Source organism: Melitaea cinxia, chromosome Z, assembly GCF_905220565.1.
Source record: "Melitaea cinxia chromosome Z, ilMelCinx1.1, whole genome shotgun sequence".
In the NCBI taxonomy this organism is placed as follows: domain Eukaryota; kingdom Metazoa; phylum Arthropoda; class Insecta; order Lepidoptera; family Nymphalidae; genus Melitaea; species Melitaea cinxia.
The window spans coordinates 16,487,908-16,506,930 of record NC_059424.1 but is presented as its reverse complement, the minus strand read 5'-3'; the positions used below and the strand labels follow the sequence as shown (position 1 = coordinate 16,506,930).

The window sequence follows — 19,023 nt, the reverse complement described above, 5'->3', positions numbered from 1 at the left end:
TGTAAGCTGCAGTAGTGTACCAAGTAACGATCACTAACAAAAATAAAAATTAGAATAACAAAAGCACGGGCATTATAAGCCTGTTGACATATCTTTATAAAAAAATAAAATAAAATATGATTACATGTAAAAACTGTCGTTAGTTTTTTCCAATTGATTTTACACTTAACCGATGAACAAAACAAGTTATCTCACTGTTTATTTCTATAATATTATCATATATTCAAATATTATCCAATTCACATATTTGGTAGCTTCAATTAGATATATCAAAAAATATATTTATATTTGTTTGTTCTAAAAATTAAACGATTAGACACTAGTGTTTAATCAAGCGCTGTCAGTTAATTTATCCCTTGAATATAACAAATATAGTACATTGTATTATTGCTTTAACTCACTAATAAGCAGAATTTTACATTAGTATATATGTTATGTTTACAGTTTAAAAAGTCACTCATATTATTTTGTACTTACTGTAAGATAATTTGTTCTAATAATTTCCCTTTCCATCTGACTTAAACTACAATAACATATTGTTTCAATTAAGCTGTCTTGTGAAAAAACCCTTAAAGTTTAATTAATTTCGATTATCTAGCATTCTAACATGTCTTTGTGATATATTTGTGCTGTTAGTTTGGTTAAATTTATTTTCTTCTAATAATATGACTGTAATATGAATTGCACCTTAGAGATTTAAAGTCTTTTTATTAAAAAACATCCTTTGATGCAAAAAGACATGAACAGAGGTAGGATAATTGTTAAGTTTTGTGATTGACATGACAATGTTTCTTTTTGTGTAATATTTCTGGTGATGGTAAATATAGAATATTATTTTGAATTTACAATTGACCTTGTATTACAAAGAAATCATTATATGTAAAATTATTTATAATGAGAAAATAGCTACGTTATAGCTATCATATTTTCTATACTTCATTTTAATGTTAATATAACACAAAAATAAAAAAATAATATTAATTGCTTTCGCAATTACGTTTAACACCTTTGTTTGCATATAACTAATAAAGTAAAAGACTACATTTTACTACACTTAGACTGAAATGTAAAAAATAATAAAGAAAGTGGTAAAACAACCACATGTAAATCCAGCCTACACGAACATTAAAACTAGTGGATGGTACTATCACTGAGCTGAATAATTCCAGGTTTAACACCAATACTATTTAACAGTCACTAATGTATCACTAGGCTCACTTTTAAACAATTTAAGTCACTTGTACATCACTACAGAACTACCCCTGTCACTCAGAACTCGAACTGGAGCTCGAAGGCGTGTAGCTGTAGTAGTCGTTCTGCTAGGCGGTGTTTATTTGTTCCACGTTGAGATGCGTAATGAATCTCAGACGCATCTGTAGAGCGGGACGCAACTTGCGAATGACAGTCTCGACTTCGGTCTTCATTGTGTCACCAACGAACATGTATTTAATGTGATATCTGGGTATAAGTTAAGGTAAATTGTAATTAAATCAGAATATGATTTTTTTACTATCTCAGTACTTTAATTAGAGAATTTATATTATAAACAATAAAATTCAGAGAAAAAGAAATACTATTAATTTTAGATTAGCTCCAGATGATACACTTAAGTTAGTGATCTTTGGTCAAATAGAATTTAAAACTGAAAAAAGCTGAGATATGGTTACATTTTTAAAGATTTTAAATTTGAATAGACTGTTGCTGCAGTTTGCACTAACCCCGCTTTCTATTCTGGGTGTTGTGGGTTCGGTTCTTATTCTGAGTCTGGGCGTTATATATTTATTTGTATGTGTAATATTATATAAACATTTATTAAAAATATCTTTGATAGCCAGCTGTTACCTAAACCACAGGAACTACGTTTCCTGCCGTAGGAACAGACAACAGTGTATGTTAAGCATATTTACTTATTCTTGATATAAAATAAAATAAATATTCCTTTTGTGTTTTAAAAGGATACAGCAAATCGCATATCGGATCAATATATTCCAAGTGTGGTTGCGTTTTATCAATATGAGCCAACAGCTCATACAATGACAATGTGATATCCATCACTGCCCTTGACAAGTCTGAATTAAACCTCTGTAAGTATGGTCCAACAAGATGACACAGGAAAATCAGTTGCATTTCTGTACGAATCTCGGGAGATAATTTATCCTTGACGAATCTGAAATTGTTGAAATTTGTATATTAATAAATCATTTACACAATTCTGTTCAAATTTGTGTATTTTGGAACGAAGTTCCTTACGGCAGGCTTGACTTTTGGCTGAGCGACCGAACTGAAAAACATGTGATACTACAACCGTAAGAAAAATATATAACGGAAGTCACAATATCAGTCACACACGACTGTCTAATATGACGTTTGTAAAACTAAAATATTACTAGTAAATTTTTTTTTAAATTATTTATGTGATTTTATACTGTCGACAAAAATAAATAAAGACACGTTTTTTTTTATTTCACTTAATAGTTTGAATTATTATTATTATTGTTATTATTATTTTGTTTGATTTATTTTATTTTACAGTATTTGTTATTTTCTAAAATACTAAATTTCCTAAATACTTTTATGTACTTAATTAAAAACCAATCAACAAAATAAAAAAAATCAAGAACTAGGAAATATATATAAAATTCAACATTTTTATTTCAAATTGTGTTGCTTCTATACTACCCGAAGGAACTTCGTTCCACCCTGGTGTCCCATTACACCACATAACTTTATTTTGAAAACAAGCTGTGCCCACGACTATGTCCGCGTGGAACTAAAACAAATATTGTATAGTTCGCGAAATAAACAAATTTCTAAAATAAAAGTAGCCTAAGTAACTTCTTATTACATCAGCTATCTGCCAGTGAAAGCCCCGTCAAAATCGGTTCAGCCGTTTTAGAGATTAGCCGGAACAAACAAACAAACAGACAGACAGACAGACAGAAAACCAGAAAAAAATTGTAAAAAATGTTGCATTTAGTAAAAAGCGATTATTTCAATAGTACAAACACAGTTTAATTTTATTGATATGTGTAGATTCTACAGAACTATTTATTATTTAGCAAAAAAATTATATATAAATAAATGTATTGCAATGATTGTTTAACCACAACGACAAATATCAAACAATGTAGACATATACACAAGATAATAAAAAAATCATGTTATTTTAATATTACAAACAGACACCCCAATTTTATTTATTTGTATAGATTAAATATATATTAAAGTAAGGAATTATTGAATAATTGAGTTTATAAAACTTATATTGATAGAAAATAACAAAATGAAATTTAAAATACTAATATTTAAATGTGATTTTAAATTCTCATTTTACTATAATCTCTATTTCTCAGCAAGTCTAAAACAATAAATCTCTCTAACAAGCTAGCAGAGACATGCACGCGTCTTTCTATAAAAACTTGTAAATTACAGAACAAAATGATAATTAGTACAACAATATTAATGCAAAAAATGCTTTAGTCACTATCCTATTTTTTTTTTTAATTTTGACAAATGTGGAGTTTTGTGTCAATGGCATAGCGAGGGGGCAGGGATAGAGCGAGGGGGGTGGGCATCATGACCCGGGCGGTACTCAAAAAGGGGCGCCAAATGGTCCGCAAAACAAAAAATTTCTGGACATATTATATGGTTTTAGAATGGGGGGTGGAGCTAAAAAGGTATTGTGCCCCGGGCGCGAGTTAAGCTCGCTACGCAACTGAATAACAACTAGGTCGCCAAAGAAGCGTACGGCTCACCTGATGGTAAGCGATTACCGTAGCTTTTAGAGGCCTGCAACACCAAAAGCATCGCGTTGCCGACTGTATCCCCAATTCCCCCGAGGAGCTCTGGTCACCTTACTTAACAAAATAAATTAAACATTCCTTGAATACAGTGTTATTAAGCTGTTATCTTCTGTAAGGTCAAGTTACTACCCTAGTCGGGCTGCTCCATATGTTGAGGAGGACATTTCCTGCTGTGCCTTACCTCAGGTATTAGAACTTCAACGATGATATGTCAAATATACATATGTATTTTATGTATAAATTCCAAATATACATAATCAGAGAACAATTTAGTTTTACAAGTTTTTATTGAAAATATGTTATTATATTTTTGAACTTCATATATTAAAAACATTAATAAAATATATACAAACTCACGTAGGAACCTGCATTATTTGTCCCGCGCCCGCATGGTACCAAAAAGCGTGAGCTAGAGCCAACGTCAAACTGTACTTATTCTCCAGCATGGCGTCATTCGTGGTCGTTAAATTAAACAACTGGAACGGTGTATGTTGGTAAGACCATTCCACCATTTCCGTACTAGATATTAATTCCAGAATACGATCATGGATAACCGACCAATATGGATCAGGTAGTGCCGCCATTATGATACCTATAGCGTTAATCCAGAGTTGAATTTTGGTTGGCGGGATAACCACAAAACCCTTTGTCACGACGTCGAGTAAATTGTTACCGACGACATTTGGTGTTACCGGTAACGACATCAATTCAACGCAAGTTATGTAAAGGCAATGTGCGGACGGGTTCGGATATTCGTTGAAACGCCAATCAGTATTTGGAAAGTGGGAAGTGCCCATCATTGCTGTTCGACTATGTTAAGGAAATCTGTTTTCTGATAATGAAATTGATTCTTGTTTATTGCACTATTTACAAAAGAAAGATTTAGTTTAATTCATCGTCAGCTATGAATGAATTTTATTGCTAGAAATTAGAAATGTTGTAGTGCTACAAAACATTATGAGGAGATTGTTTAGAATAGAAAGAAGCCTTATGGTAAGGCTAACACATACCTTCATAAAAATAGTGTGTTATTAAAGAAATGTTTTTTTTTATAATTTTAATAAAATATTAATATTTTTAATCACTTGATTGTTATTTTGAAGTTGTTTTCTAGAACAACAAACAAATGAGCGTATTTACCTTTAGCAGTGGCACTGTATACTAACTTTTAACGTAAAATGTTTAAATTCTAAAAGGATACTGTCAACCATACGGTTAATTAAGCTCAAATAATAATTCAAATCTGGTGCCCAGCTGGTAGCGTCAACGTCGTTCTTAGCTAGATAAGTCTGGAATGTCTCTGAGGTAGCCCAGCCGGATGGGCGAACGTCCTTTAAAGAGCCCAATACTGCGTTGACCAATTTGCGCTTCAAGAGAGATTTGTCACGCAACTTCGACTCGTAATAGTGGAGAGTGTTGTACAGGAAAGTTACTGGACGATCTGAAATTAAAATTTATATTTACGATACAGTCGATTATATTTTTTTGCCATGTGAACATTGTTTTTAGTTTTATTAAAAAGTCGGTGGAGATATCGAAGATTTTATCATTTCATTCGTTAAATAGCACAACATAGCTAGATATGTATAGATTTAAGCTTATAGTAATTAAATTACATTTTAAATAATGAGATGAAGATTTTTATGTTATAAAAATATTTTATAGTAAACAAATTAACTAAAGTTTAAAAATTCTAAAAAGTTATTATTAAAATTTGTTATTTAGAAGATTTTTTCAAGTCAAGTATATGCGTATGTATGTATATGATATACAAAAATAACTTTTTATTTATTTATAAACTAGCTATTGCGTTCTATTAATATTTTTCCTTAATCTTCTAGTAAAATCCATTCACATGTCGTGATACGTAAAATCCAAGTTTTGATTAAGTTTTTAAAAGTAAATATAAAGTTATTCCAATAGTTTGATAAACTTATAAAATCAACACCAGTATTTAATATGAACTACTAAAATCTACACAGCCTTATTCTAAATATTTGTAAAAAAATTAGGTAAAAAGTAACAATCGGGCCATAAAATAAAAAAAAGTAATATTTTTAAATAATAAAGAAATACTGTGACAAGACAATGTCAGTGTCAAATAAATGTTAACAAAATATAATCACTAATAACTCACCATGAAACTTGTACAAGTATCCCAAGTGTTCCAGCAACTGCTCCAAATTCTTGCTAACTTGCGGAATCTCTAAATATCTATGCACTACGATATCCATAACCGGAATAAATCTCAAACATACGTTACTTAGATAAACTGGTATAGGACCAACATAGGTCCCGCTTGCTTCTTCCGGGGCAAACTTTTCTGGGTATTTACGATGGAAAGCTGAATGTCTTTCGTACCTGGAACATATAAATATATACATTTTAATTAAAACGTTAAATTGAACTTGATTTATGTTTCATATTTATTTATTTATATTTATATGGTATACTCAAAAAAATTTAGATAAAAAATTTAAAGTTACTGTATATAATTATGTAACAACAGTGTAGGTCTACTAAATCACTAATGCAGATATGTATTTTGAGAATCTTTGTATTTTTGTTCCAAAAGAAAATAATTTTAAAATTTAACATGATAATATTAATGTAAGTGAAGATTAATTTAAGTATATAAAGGACAGCTGAAAACTGGTTATTTTCCCCTTTTTAGATCTTTAACTTGGTATATTAGACACCAATAGATAAATCCATAATTTGAATGAATGAATTTTTGTTTGCTAACCGTACGCACGGTCACTCTCACGCCTACATTGACGCGTATACAGATTGGTCACTCACACAGCTAACGGTGCCGTGCGCACGTAGATTGCAAGATCTATCCATTATGTATTGGTAAGAATGTTGTTTAGCTTTTAATAGCGAAGATAAATAAGATATAAAAAACACAGCTACAAATTTATTCAACTTATTTTTATCTAATTTATTTTATCACTAAATTATTAATTTATACATTGTTAAATACTGGGCCACGACTGAAGGAGACTGAGACGGAACTGACTGAGACTGAGATGGAAAGGGTTTCGGAACATACATCCCTTTACTATTATCCTCCAATATGAAACGAATATATATAAAATTTCGATTACGAAAATTCTTAAGTGTGAAATTTGGAGTTCTACACTTCGTGCTTTTTTAAAAACTGCCGATACGATATATCATTAGGTACTTTTCATTAAATCATGGAATGGGATATTTTGGTTTGATTGAACATATGATACCCGCCTGCCCAGCGTGGTGACTATGGGCAAAACATATGAGTTCGCGCATTTTTGGCGCGAACTTGCGGAGGGCTATGTCCAGCAGTGGACTGCAATAGGCTGGAATGATGATGATGATGAACATTTGATACTGTAGAGAAACAGTTATATGCAGGTGAATTGGTGAGTTAGATTAAATAATTAAAATTTATAAGTAAAATCTAAATGAAAATAATAATAAGTTAATTTAATTTATTAGGATAATTTATAACATTTTTTTTTTCGCTCGCATTCGCTTCAGCCTGTAATTTCCCACTGCAGAGTATAGGCCTCTTTCCTCATATAGGAGAAGGATCAGAGTTTAATTCACCACGCTGCTCCAATGTATGTTGGTGGGTTATAGCAATAGATAAATTGTAATTAAGTATTTGTAATGTTTTAAAATCATCATAAATATTATGGTAGCGCTTCTTAGCGAAAGGACATTTATTTTAATTATACCTCTACTAATATGGGTAAAATGGCTATATCATTTTTTTGCAATGTTCTCTTTCGTACTCGAGAAATTGGTTTTAAAATTATCATTTCATATTACTAGGTTATATTTATGTACTATAAAAAAGGTTTTAGGATTATGAGTAGGTACATATTACAATTTGTATACAATACCAGTTATTTTGCTTCCAGTGTTCAGGCGAGTTTTCTTTGACGAAGTCTTGTGCCCTGTTTCTTAGTTCGCAGCCCTTCAACAACAATAGTTGTATGATGTAGAGGCACACTTGACTCTCATTACCGTCTGGATTCGGACGGAGTACCTGTTTAAGAAATTAATACGTATTTATATATTCATCATATTTATATGTTTAGATAATGATCCAGAATCTTCTATTTTTTAATAATATTCTTAATAAACTCAATCTATTTCTACGGACTGACTCAACATTGCCGAGTAAAAATTATGGCCAGTGAAAGTATTTTTTTAGCTCAAAAATATAGATTATAAAAGTTTGCATTGAATTATCTTTTTTCTTAATGTAGGCAAAAAAAATTGTAATTCGTTATTATAATGTGTGTATATGCTGTGTGGTTACGGCATCAAAGAATATAGCCACCCCTTCTCTTCCCGTGGACGTCGTAAGAGGCGACTAAGGGATAACACAGTTCTACTACCACCGTGGAACTTAAAAAGCCGACCGATGGCGGGATAACCATCCAACTGCTGGCAATAAAATACAGAGACCGAAGACGGGCAGCAACGTCTTCGGTGCGACAAAGCCAGCCCTACGGTCACCAACCCGCCTGCCCAGCGTGGCGACTATGGGCAAAACACATGAGTCACGCCATTTTTTGGCGTGAACTTATGGAAGCCTATGTCCAGTAGTGGATTGCGAAAGGCTGCTGTGATGATGATGATAATGTGATGATTATAATTAAACAAATCTTTCGGATTTTATCGCGGTTTATTAAGTTTTTTAGATGCCCGATGTTTCGGATACTACAACCATCCCCTCCGTGACCATGGTATAATTATAAATATCTTTAAGTGACAAAACAAAACGTCAAAAAAACTGCACAACATGATCTTATATACAGGTCATGAAACTAAGCCCAACTTCAGTGGTGAGAGATTAGTACAATAGTGTCATGACTTTTCGTTCGTGTCAGTGCCGCTGTACGTCACTGGTATCGGTGGGTGCGGTCACGTGTTGCGGTACGCATTGCGCACAGCGGTTAAGTGACGCTTCATTAAAATTGGTTATATTTTAAAACATAATTTATCGCCGTAAATTAAAAAGAAAAGCGTAACCATTAAGCCGACGTACCCCCCCCCCCCCCCCCTACTGTAATTGCAAGACCGTGCTGAACAACACAGGTAACATACTCACGAGGCACAAAACAAGTCTGTCAATTGTGACTATGTTGTACTTCCATATTATGTCGTTGATCGCATCCACACACTTGTTTATATGTGGGCCGCCTGCAGGATTCGTCACTTCGAAGACTAAATAGTCGCAGAACTTACGAAGATGCGCGGATAACGCTCTGGCGCCGATACGATCTAGTATTCTGATTGAATCATATAAAAATATTTAAGTGAACAAATGTTTAAATTTACTTGAAATTCCAAATTACTGTATATCTAAAGCAAATGTTTTATATGAGTAGAATAGGTCGATTGTCGCAGTACTAGGTGAAATGGACTTATATACCAATTAGGTACCTAACCTATATAAATCAAAATGAATCGACAAGTGTTGCTAAATGCTAAGTTCGAAGACGACTTGACTGATTCTGATATTATTATTATTATTATTATTTTTTTAATACTTTTTAGAAACTTCTTACGAAATAAAAAAATTGAAAAAATGCGCAGAATATTCGAAAAAAATATAAAAAAACCTAAATTATTTAAACTTCAAAGTTTGAAAGACGTCTCCGGGGTTGCCCAGTATTTAATATGGACGAACAATTTAGGTATAAGCGAGATAGAATCAATGATTGGTAAATATTGATAAAGTTTATCTCGTACATAAGTTATTGACAAGCTTTATCGGGAAGAGGTCAAATGGATCGTAATCATTATCTTAAATGATAAAGTACGATTTTTATGTTTAAAAGTAGCAAAGCGAAATTCCCGACAGATAAGTAAACATTGACAGTGAAAAAACTTTTATCTGTTGGATGGATTGCATGTCAGATAGCTTTATCAGCATAAACCTATAAAACCATTAAGCCCACAACGACACACAACGCCTATTACGTCGCGAGCGTATCGCTCTTTCTCTTTTTACCTAGCTATCTATATTATAAACTTACTTGAAAGCAATAGGATTGATTCTGTTCGTCTCGAATATCATCTTCCACAAGAGACAAAGGAACAGAGGAGTCCCGGGCACGGAGAAGTGTGATATGATATCGTTGTCGTTGGCCATTGAGGTCCACTTGCGATACTCTTCCTCTACGGATTTCTTGAGCAACTGCTTGTTTTCCTTCGGCGCTGGATTCTATTTTGCAAATATTTTAGATAATAATATACTAGTAGTCGCCCAGTGGACGAAATTCGACCTTAATTAATTTAAATTATAATTTTGAGCAATAAACAAAAGAGTATATATATGCGTGTGTGTGTCGTATGTGTGTATTTTTTTTTTTTTTTATTGATTTAATGCATTCTTTATGCATAATAAAAAAATATATATTAGCATTTTGCACTCCTTCTCTATATAAAATATAAGTGTGCGAAATTTCATACTCCTCCGTACACGCAATTTTCGAAAAAAGGCTTACAAAGTTTTTGCTTCACGTATTAAAATATGGATTAGTGCTTATCGGAGTAACATTCAATGTGTAGAAATAATAGTAGTGTTTTGTAAAATAAAATACTGTGAATACTCTAGCAGTCGACTAGGAAAATTAAGGTCCAACAAATTCTATTCGATTAACTAAAATATTAATATCCAATTCAATTGGAATCGCGAGATTGGGAGAAATCGCGTTTTTTTAAAATGTCTTAAGCATCCAAAATTGATTTATGTGGATTTTATTAATATGAAAATTTTTCCTAAGCGAGTAAGTAGCGTTATTACACTTCTATTTTTATATACGATTAAGTTGGCAAACAAGCGTACGGCCACCTGATGGTAAATGGTGACTAGTCTACAGACGCCTGCAATACCAGAAGCATCATAAACGGGTTGCTAACCCTGCGACTAATCCCCCAGGAGCTCTGTTCACCTTACTCACCACAGGAACACAACACTGCTTGAGAGTAATATTATTTAGCTGTGATCTTGTGACCTTGAGATACTTCCCCAGTCTAACTGCTCGAGTTCTATGTCAGTACTAATACTTAAATTTATAAAATTAAATATATATAAAAAGTTCTACACTGTACAAAGTATACTTAGCACATAATATACCATTATATATTTATATGCCTTATAGCCTAAATCAGCAAATAGTGCTAGAAAATAAGTATTTTTTTTACAAAGTCCTCCTAATTTTGAACCCATACTTATGAAGTAAATAGCACTTTAATACTTGTGAAAAGAACTCCACTAGGACAGGTGGGAAGCACTGTAGTGTATGTTGAGACCACAGGTGAGGCGTATTCGTCATTATTGTAGTGAGTAGCTCTTTAACTGCTGCACCGTCATTACCTATAAAATTATAATAAATTTGGTTAATTCGGTACCCAAACAGAGAGCTCATAATTATATGGGGCGGGTACGAGCGAGAGAGAGAGGCACTCGATCTATATAAAGATTTCATGCCACGATGTAAGTTAGCGATCAAATTGTGTAAGCAGCTGTAATTTGGTCCAACTCGGGAGATAGGAAAGTTTTTTTATCTCACTTGGACCCGGTAGGTGGCGCTGCTATCGGTATGTAAACAATCAAATTTGGTAGCTGTTTTCCGGGCAGGACAACGTCTGCCGGGTCCGCTAGTTATATCTTAATATATATAAATCTCGTGTCACAATGTTTGTCCTCAATGGACTCCTAAACTACTTAACCGATTTTAGTCAAATTTGCACACCGTGTGCAGTTTGATCCAACTTAAAAGATAGGCTATATTTTATTTTGATATATTATGTTACTATTATATTTCAGAAAAAAATAAGGTGATACGAAGTCCAGGTCAGCTAGTTATACTATATATTAGTACATGATCATATGTACTATAACCAATTCTAAACTGTATACAAACAATCATTACAATAAAAGCAGTCTTGTCTAAATCAAAGACCTGGTAGGCGACCAAAACCCATTGACTAGCTACTGCAACTGTGTTCTGCGCTGGGGTTATGGGCTCAATTTGATTTATATATTAAAATAGAAACCCATATCGAAAAACTGGAAATTTATCTAGTTCCTTTAGGCAAATAAAGCCACTAGATAGATTTTCTGCATTTTTATACTGTTTCATTGACTCTTACCAGCTCCAGTCATGTATATCCCCCTTGCTAGAGTGAGAACGAGAACTCGGTTGAGCTCTTCACTCTCGCTAGAAACGAGAGATTTTGGCTCCGAGACGACCCTTGACATTTGCAATTGTACCCCCGAACTACCAAGACTGGTTATAAGCCTTAGTGCCGTACTTTCGAAGCTGAAATTTGAACAATATAATGATTAGCAGCCGTGTAATTTGAGGTAACTGTAAAACATAATATTATTCTTGATCTGCTACAAACAATATATTCAGTTTTATGAAAATTGTTCTGTTAGCGCGTTACAGCATTATTTTGAAATACCTGTTTCACCAATTGATGATAATACTGTACGACGTATCAACAATCCAAACGATAAATGTATGCCTTATTTTTATTATCATCCAACATTATTAGTTAAATATTTTATAGGCAGTTTATTAACTGAGACAAAAAAGATCTTATTGGCCTGTTATACTTTCTGCTAATAGAGCCTATCAGTAACTTATTTTCAAGATAAACATTTTTTCTAACTGATGAAACAAGCCCTAATAAAATTTATGCAACTCAAAAAAAATATGCACCAGTCTACAACATAATACATTATTTCAGTATAGAAATATAATTATCTGTATAAAAACTAATACATTAGACAGCAAAACAATATTGTTTAAAAAGGCAACAAGTTATACAAACCATAATTGCAGTTGATTCTGGTTAGCCTGGGGGTAAGCTGCAAGCGAGTGGATATTCGATAGAAGAGTCACTCTGTAATGGGGTTGGATGTGGTGGATCCGGTATGAGAACATATCCAGCAGGTTATGCAGAATGCCCCACGCGTGGGATTTAAATACATTCGGCAGTAGTTGATCTGAAATTTGACAGATATTGTTTAATTAGACTCTAGTCCAAAATATCGAGATCATAGTTATGAGTAAATTTACTTTTATCTTAAATTTTTTTTATTGTACCTAAATTTCGAATTATTGATTGAAATAGGCAGTGTCACTCACACTGACATAATAAGTACCAAAAGACTTACCTACTGTAGTATATAGAACATTTAAAATGAAACATTAAAAATTATTTTACACTATATGTCATTAAAATTTAAATTACAATTATTAATGCGCAAGTAATTTAATTATTGAGCTTAAGTTGAGATTAAAGATAACGCCCGCATCTATCCTTTAATAGTAGTTCTTTCAATTTAAATATTTTTGTAATTTTAACATCTTATTCAATCAAAAGCTTCTTCGTAATTTATAATCAGATTAGAGTTGAATTATTCAAAAGACAAAATAAACATTATTTTACATATACAGTGGGATATTAACCATGTTTGTTGTTACGTAGTTTGAATTTCCAATATCTGATTATTCTGACAACTTATTAACATAACAGTTTAAATTTACTTACTTATAAATCCTTTTATACCTAACGATTCTATCTCAGTGTAAACAAGCAAACGACTGTAAGTTTCTACTAATGCCGGTGCCATCATATTACTTCCTGGTATATTGGTCTTATTTTGAGCTAGTTTCGCCACGTGAGTAACAATAGAGTGTATTAAAGACATTTTACAGTGTAAAGTCAAACTGTCTAATATACACATCGACAGTGGAACAGTTGGCAATGGTGTAGCTGGATTTCCATTTGGCATTGCTTTCTGACTTCCGAACAATGTCTCTATAATTATACCCATCGGGCGGGAATAATACTCCTGATTGGTTGAATAGGCATTACATAGTAAAGCTATTCTGTAATCCGAACCCATTAAGGTAGGTGTGTTATTTGAAGTCATTAGATGTTGTAGAAATCTGAAAAATTACAAATAATGTGTTAATTTCATAATTAAATTATCAAAAAGTAAAAAAAGCAACAATATGTAGCAACAGAATATAAGTAATTATGTCTGCTTATGTCTGACTTACTCATATTGAACTTTCAGATTTTGAGGCATTGTCATTGTTTTATGTTCGGATTCAGCTTTCTTGATTAAATGCATCCATATACAAACAACGGCCATTTGGTGTGTGCAGTGTGCTCTTGTGCAATCAGGAACCGGAAGAGGTTCTTTTTCTGGATAAAGCAATTCATGCAATTTGATGATAGGTAAGAAGTTAGACAGCGGATTTCTCTGTATACTTCCAGATATAAACTGCAGGAGAACCCACATTAGGTGATCTCGACCCTTCTTCAAATCGTAACCTATCAGTTTGTTGTGAAGACCCATAACAATATTAGGAAATGATGCAAAACCTATAAGTATCAAATATATAACTTGAGACGATAAATGTAGCCAGCACCAGTGAGTGGAAGACATCTCATCATCCTCATTTTCTTGCTCACTTCTCTCCATCGGTAAAATCATTAGTTCAACCAATTGATCCTCTAAAGCAATACAACGCTGTTTGTGTTGTTTTTGTAAACCCAACATTGAACACATCATATCTCTAGAATACGGTTGTTGTAAAACATGTCTCAGTAGAGCTATTTGTGGTTTCAACAATTCTTCATCGTAAGGCAAATTTCCTTTTAAAGTAAATTTTAAAGTTATAGGGTCTAATCTCCATGGATTGATAAGGTGATCAGCATATCCAGAAAATTCAACCACTGAAAGCATTTGTGAGTGACCAATTATGGACACCATTTGAGCACATGGTTTAAAACTTTCAACAAATGTTGTAAGAAGTTTTGCGAGTTGCTGCAAAAATAAAATAATTCATTTAATAAACAATTTTTATAGGGTTATGTACATTTAATCTAAATGTTATATATATGATTTAAAGATTAAACTAAAAGCAATTTACCATATATTTTATAGTGTTATGATATAACTCTTTATATTAATTATCATTATAAAAAAAGTTCAACACCATCGTCTCATGTGGTAGAGAAAGTTAATTTTTTCAGTATCATTACATGTTGAAGCCACTTTTGAGATAGTTGACATTGGTATTGAAGAAATGTAATATGTTATCCAAAAACAAGCTCATATGAATATTTTCTTGTATATCAAACACCTACCCAGTGTGGCCAGTGGTTGTTATCAGGATAGTCTTTTTGTATCTCTGTAACAATAAAGTACGCTGGCAGTAGCGAAGCATTACGGTCGAAGATATATTCAATCACATTATACAGTGCTTTCATTTGTGGCATGGTGCTCGAGTTTAATCTAACAGGCAGTGTTTGAGCTTTTTCACGGCAAACCTGAATAAAAAGTATGTTTTTTGGTAATAATTCCAATAAAATATTTATTGAGAATAAATAACAAATAATTTACCATATTAACAAAGAATTAGTCTATTTACATTGAGAATATGTTGAAATATTGCCATTAAAGATCCAATACAAGATAAGGCAGAGATGTGTCTATACACTTATGCTGCATGATGTATACATCATCATCACATATCAAAGTAAACATACAAGCCTATAAGCATGACTAATTTTTAATATACATATATGAGTTTTCACTTTTCAAGCATTATCAATAAATAGTTAAATAATAAAAAAAGCAACACATTCAACCCCCACTCAACAGCCCCCATTAGGATATGCTCCTGTGACAGACAGTCAGAGGTCCAGATAAAAGACATAATAAACAATTACATTAGCCTAAAAGTTCAGACCACCGCAAACACCCGTATGGCCTATACAAATGCAGTGTACGACCGCTACACTAACTCATCTATCTGTATGAAGATCATTTTACTATCAAAAGCATAGTATAAAATAATGTGTTGCATGCAGGCCGTGTGGTTAAGGCATTAAGAATATAGCCACCCCATCTCTTCCCATGGTTGTCGTAAGAGGCGACTAAGGGATAACACAGTTCCACTCCAACCTTGGAACTTAAAAAGACGACCGGTGGCGGGATAACCATCGAATTGCTGGCTTTGAAATACAGAGACCGAAGACGGGCAGCAGCATTTCGGTGCGACAAAGCCAGCCTTGCAGTCACCAACCCGCCTGCCCAGCGTGGTGACTATGGGCAAAACACATGAGTTCACGCCATTTTTCGCGCGAACTTATGGAGGTCTGTCCAGCAGTGGACTGCGATAGGTGTGTGTAAAATAATTGTTTTTGAATATAATTTCATATAATATACAAGTAGAATCACCCATGACCATAGCATCTGCAACTCACTGAAATATTAGGAAACTCTCTAAGAAATCATAATCATAGTAAGTATCCTTTTAAGTAAAATTATTGGTGTATTAACAGAATTTCGGTTAAATAACCTAAAACTTAATAAAATTAATCAAACCTTCATTATTTCTCGAACACCTTTATAGTCAACACCACCAATAATTCTTCTGATCAAATTAAAACATTCAATCCAATAATCACTATTTTTATAAACAAGCTTCTCGCTTGTTAGTATACAGTCACATAACATTCTAAAACAAATAAATACGTAATAAATTCAAAGTCTTAGAACAGTTGCAAGCACTTTTAAAAGCTATTTTAAAGCCATTTTAAAGCTATATTAGTAATGCAACAGAAAAATTAAAAATGTTGTCATTTCTAATTACACTACAGTTTTTATTTTGTTACTGCATGTTTTAGTCAAGCAGTCAGTTCAGCCTATTGCAGTTTACTGCTAGACATAGGCCTCCCCAAGTTCACTCTAGATGTCCCGGTTTTCCGCAATCCTCATCCAGCCTACAACACCATCCAACCAGAGGACGTCCCACACTGCATTTCCGGAGACACGGTCTCCACTTCAGGACAGATGTGCTCCAATGGTCATTCATCTTACGACACAGGTGACCACTAATGCCACTTTAACTTGCTAATTCTGTGGGTTATGTTGGTTACTTTTGTTCTCTGACCGATAGGATCATTTCTAATCCTATCTTTGAGAGAAACCCCAAGCATAGATCATTCCATTGTACGTTGAGCGACTTTAAGCTCGTGGACCAGTCCCTTCGTAAGTATCCATGTCTCAGCTCTAACAGAGGTAGGACACGTTGCAGAATCTTCGAAGTGAAGACTCGACGAAATGTTTTAGCCACATTCAATAATTAAGTTGAAATATTTTATTTTTATAAAAACAGTGTCCTTAGTTATCAAGCAAAAAAATACTTTACCCAAAAAAAGATATGGCCTCGCAAAACATTTACGGGAAATCAATACAAGGGATAATGATAAAAAGGACTTTACTTTTATAAAAGATTTTATAAATAAAGATGGTATTACATGTACCTTTGAGATTGTCGATATAGCATTATTTTCCGAGAGCAAAACAATAAGACATACAAATTTAAATACCATACCTTGCTTGAAGAACATTATTATTTACTAAATTTTCTAAAAGCCCCAACAGTTGTTTCATTTTGTATCTATTAGTGAGAACTGCAGTCAGAGTCAAATATTGACGTATAGCAGAATCCTGCAGTTCTGCACTAGGAGTACTCATGATAGCACACAATTTCTTTTGATATACAGATAACCTCTCATTTTCTTGTTCTTGTTTGTGCACCAAAAAACAGCTGAATGCTTCTTCTACTGTTTCCACTCGCTAAAAATAAATATACATATTATATTCTTTTTCTCGATGGGTTGGAACAACGGTCACAGCACTGGTCTGTGGCTGTTGCGCTGACGGTTGCGGGTTCGACCCCGCACATGACAAACATTTGTATTGGCTATACAGACGTAGTCTGGGTGTTTGTGCAGTTATTGAGGGTCTCCACACTGTGCCTCGGGGAACACGTTAAGACGTCGGCCCCGGTTGTTATCAAGTACACCAGATAGCGATCGTTACTCAGAGTAGGGAATATATTCGCCAACTCGCATTGGAGCAGCGCGTCGGATTAAACTCTGGTCCTTCTCCCACATGGGGAAATAGGCCGATGCGCCTAGCTTTGGTATATTAGAGGTTGAAGCATGCGATATTATTTTTTGAAATTAGCATTTACACTATTAATACATAAAAAAAACTTACTACTTACCAAAATTTCATTCACAATATTGGCAACTTGAGAATCGCCCATCGTATAAATAAAATTGGTTGTTGTTCTACAAAACATTCACAATGTATAAGTAATAATATTACATTTTATAAAAAGATAGATAGTATCCTACTCTACGTACAACATAATTTCTCGAATGTTGAAAAATCACATACACACACCAAACAACAAACTCAATTGACAGTTGACATACACATCGGTTAGTCGTCTGCCTCTCTATGCTCCATGGTCGTCTGGTGTCAGTTATTTTTCTAAATATAGTTTAAAAAATTTCAAATTTTAAAATGCTAAATTTCAAATATATATATGTGCATTATTTGTTATACACAAGAACAATAAATAATTATATAGGTCTTTACGTAAGGGTTTTAAGGAAAATAATAATTTTATGAAATAAATAAAATATTAAGCAGGAATAAAAACTAAGATAGTTTCACATTCATTCGAACAAAAATTAAGATAGATTCATCACTGAATTCTCCAGAACAATTTTCTCACAAGAAGTAAAAAAAATAAAAATTCAAAACAAAAATCATACATTAATTAAACAATTTTGTGGAAAGTTTGTAATCGATTTTTAGCAAGTATAATTATTGAACCCACAGTCTTATATTACAGGTCGTACAACGGAGCCCAATTTCAATGGTGAGAGCACGAGGTGAGAGATTAGTACGATAGTGTCTCAACTTTTCGTTCGCGTCAACGCCGCTGTACGTCACTTCTATCGACGAGTCCGGTTACTTGGTGCTGCACTGCGCACCACGAGCACTGCGCACGCCAGTTGAGTGATGTTTCATTGTAATTGGTTTTATTTTAAAATTAAATCTATGTTCAAGCCTCTGGTAGCCATAAATTGAAAAGAAAAGCGCACCCATTAAGCCCACGTACCTCCACTACTGTAGTTGCACGACATATGTATAAGACTGTGGTTTGAATCGTATGAATTAATTCTCTAATAGTCATACCGTCAGAAAATCAATCTCTAATGGCTATTAGACGGTCTTATATACAGATCGGGAAACTAAGCCCAATTTCAATGTTGAGAGATTAGTACGATAATGTCATAAGTTTTCGGTCACGTCAAC

General features: G+C 33.2%; 1 protein-coding gene across 1 annotated transcript; it reads right to left on the bottom strand.

Annotated features, from left to right (window-relative positions):
* Positions 1-1,212: 1,212 nt before the first annotated feature.
* LOC123668669 (mediator of RNA polymerase II transcription subunit 23) lies at positions 1,213-18,123 on the bottom strand. Its single transcript, XM_045602379.1, has 18 exons — positions 18,060-18,123; positions 17,918-17,984; positions 17,240-17,484; positions 16,228-16,360; positions 14,985-15,167; positions 13,889-14,661; positions 13,374-13,774; positions 12,651-12,825; positions 11,964-12,133; positions 11,066-11,184; positions 9,842-10,029; positions 8,911-9,091; positions 7,694-7,839; positions 5,941-6,164; positions 5,005-5,244; positions 4,161-4,605; positions 1,961-2,167; positions 1,213-1,458 (listed from the first exon to the last, which is right to left on the bottom strand). The coding sequence occupies exons 1-18, from the start codon at positions 18,062-18,064 to the stop codon at positions 1,320-1,322; spliced, it is 4,041 nt and encodes a 1,346-aa protein (XP_045458335.1). The 5' UTR covers positions 18,065-18,123; the 3' UTR covers positions 1,213-1,319.
* Positions 18,124-19,023: the final 900 nt, after the last annotated feature.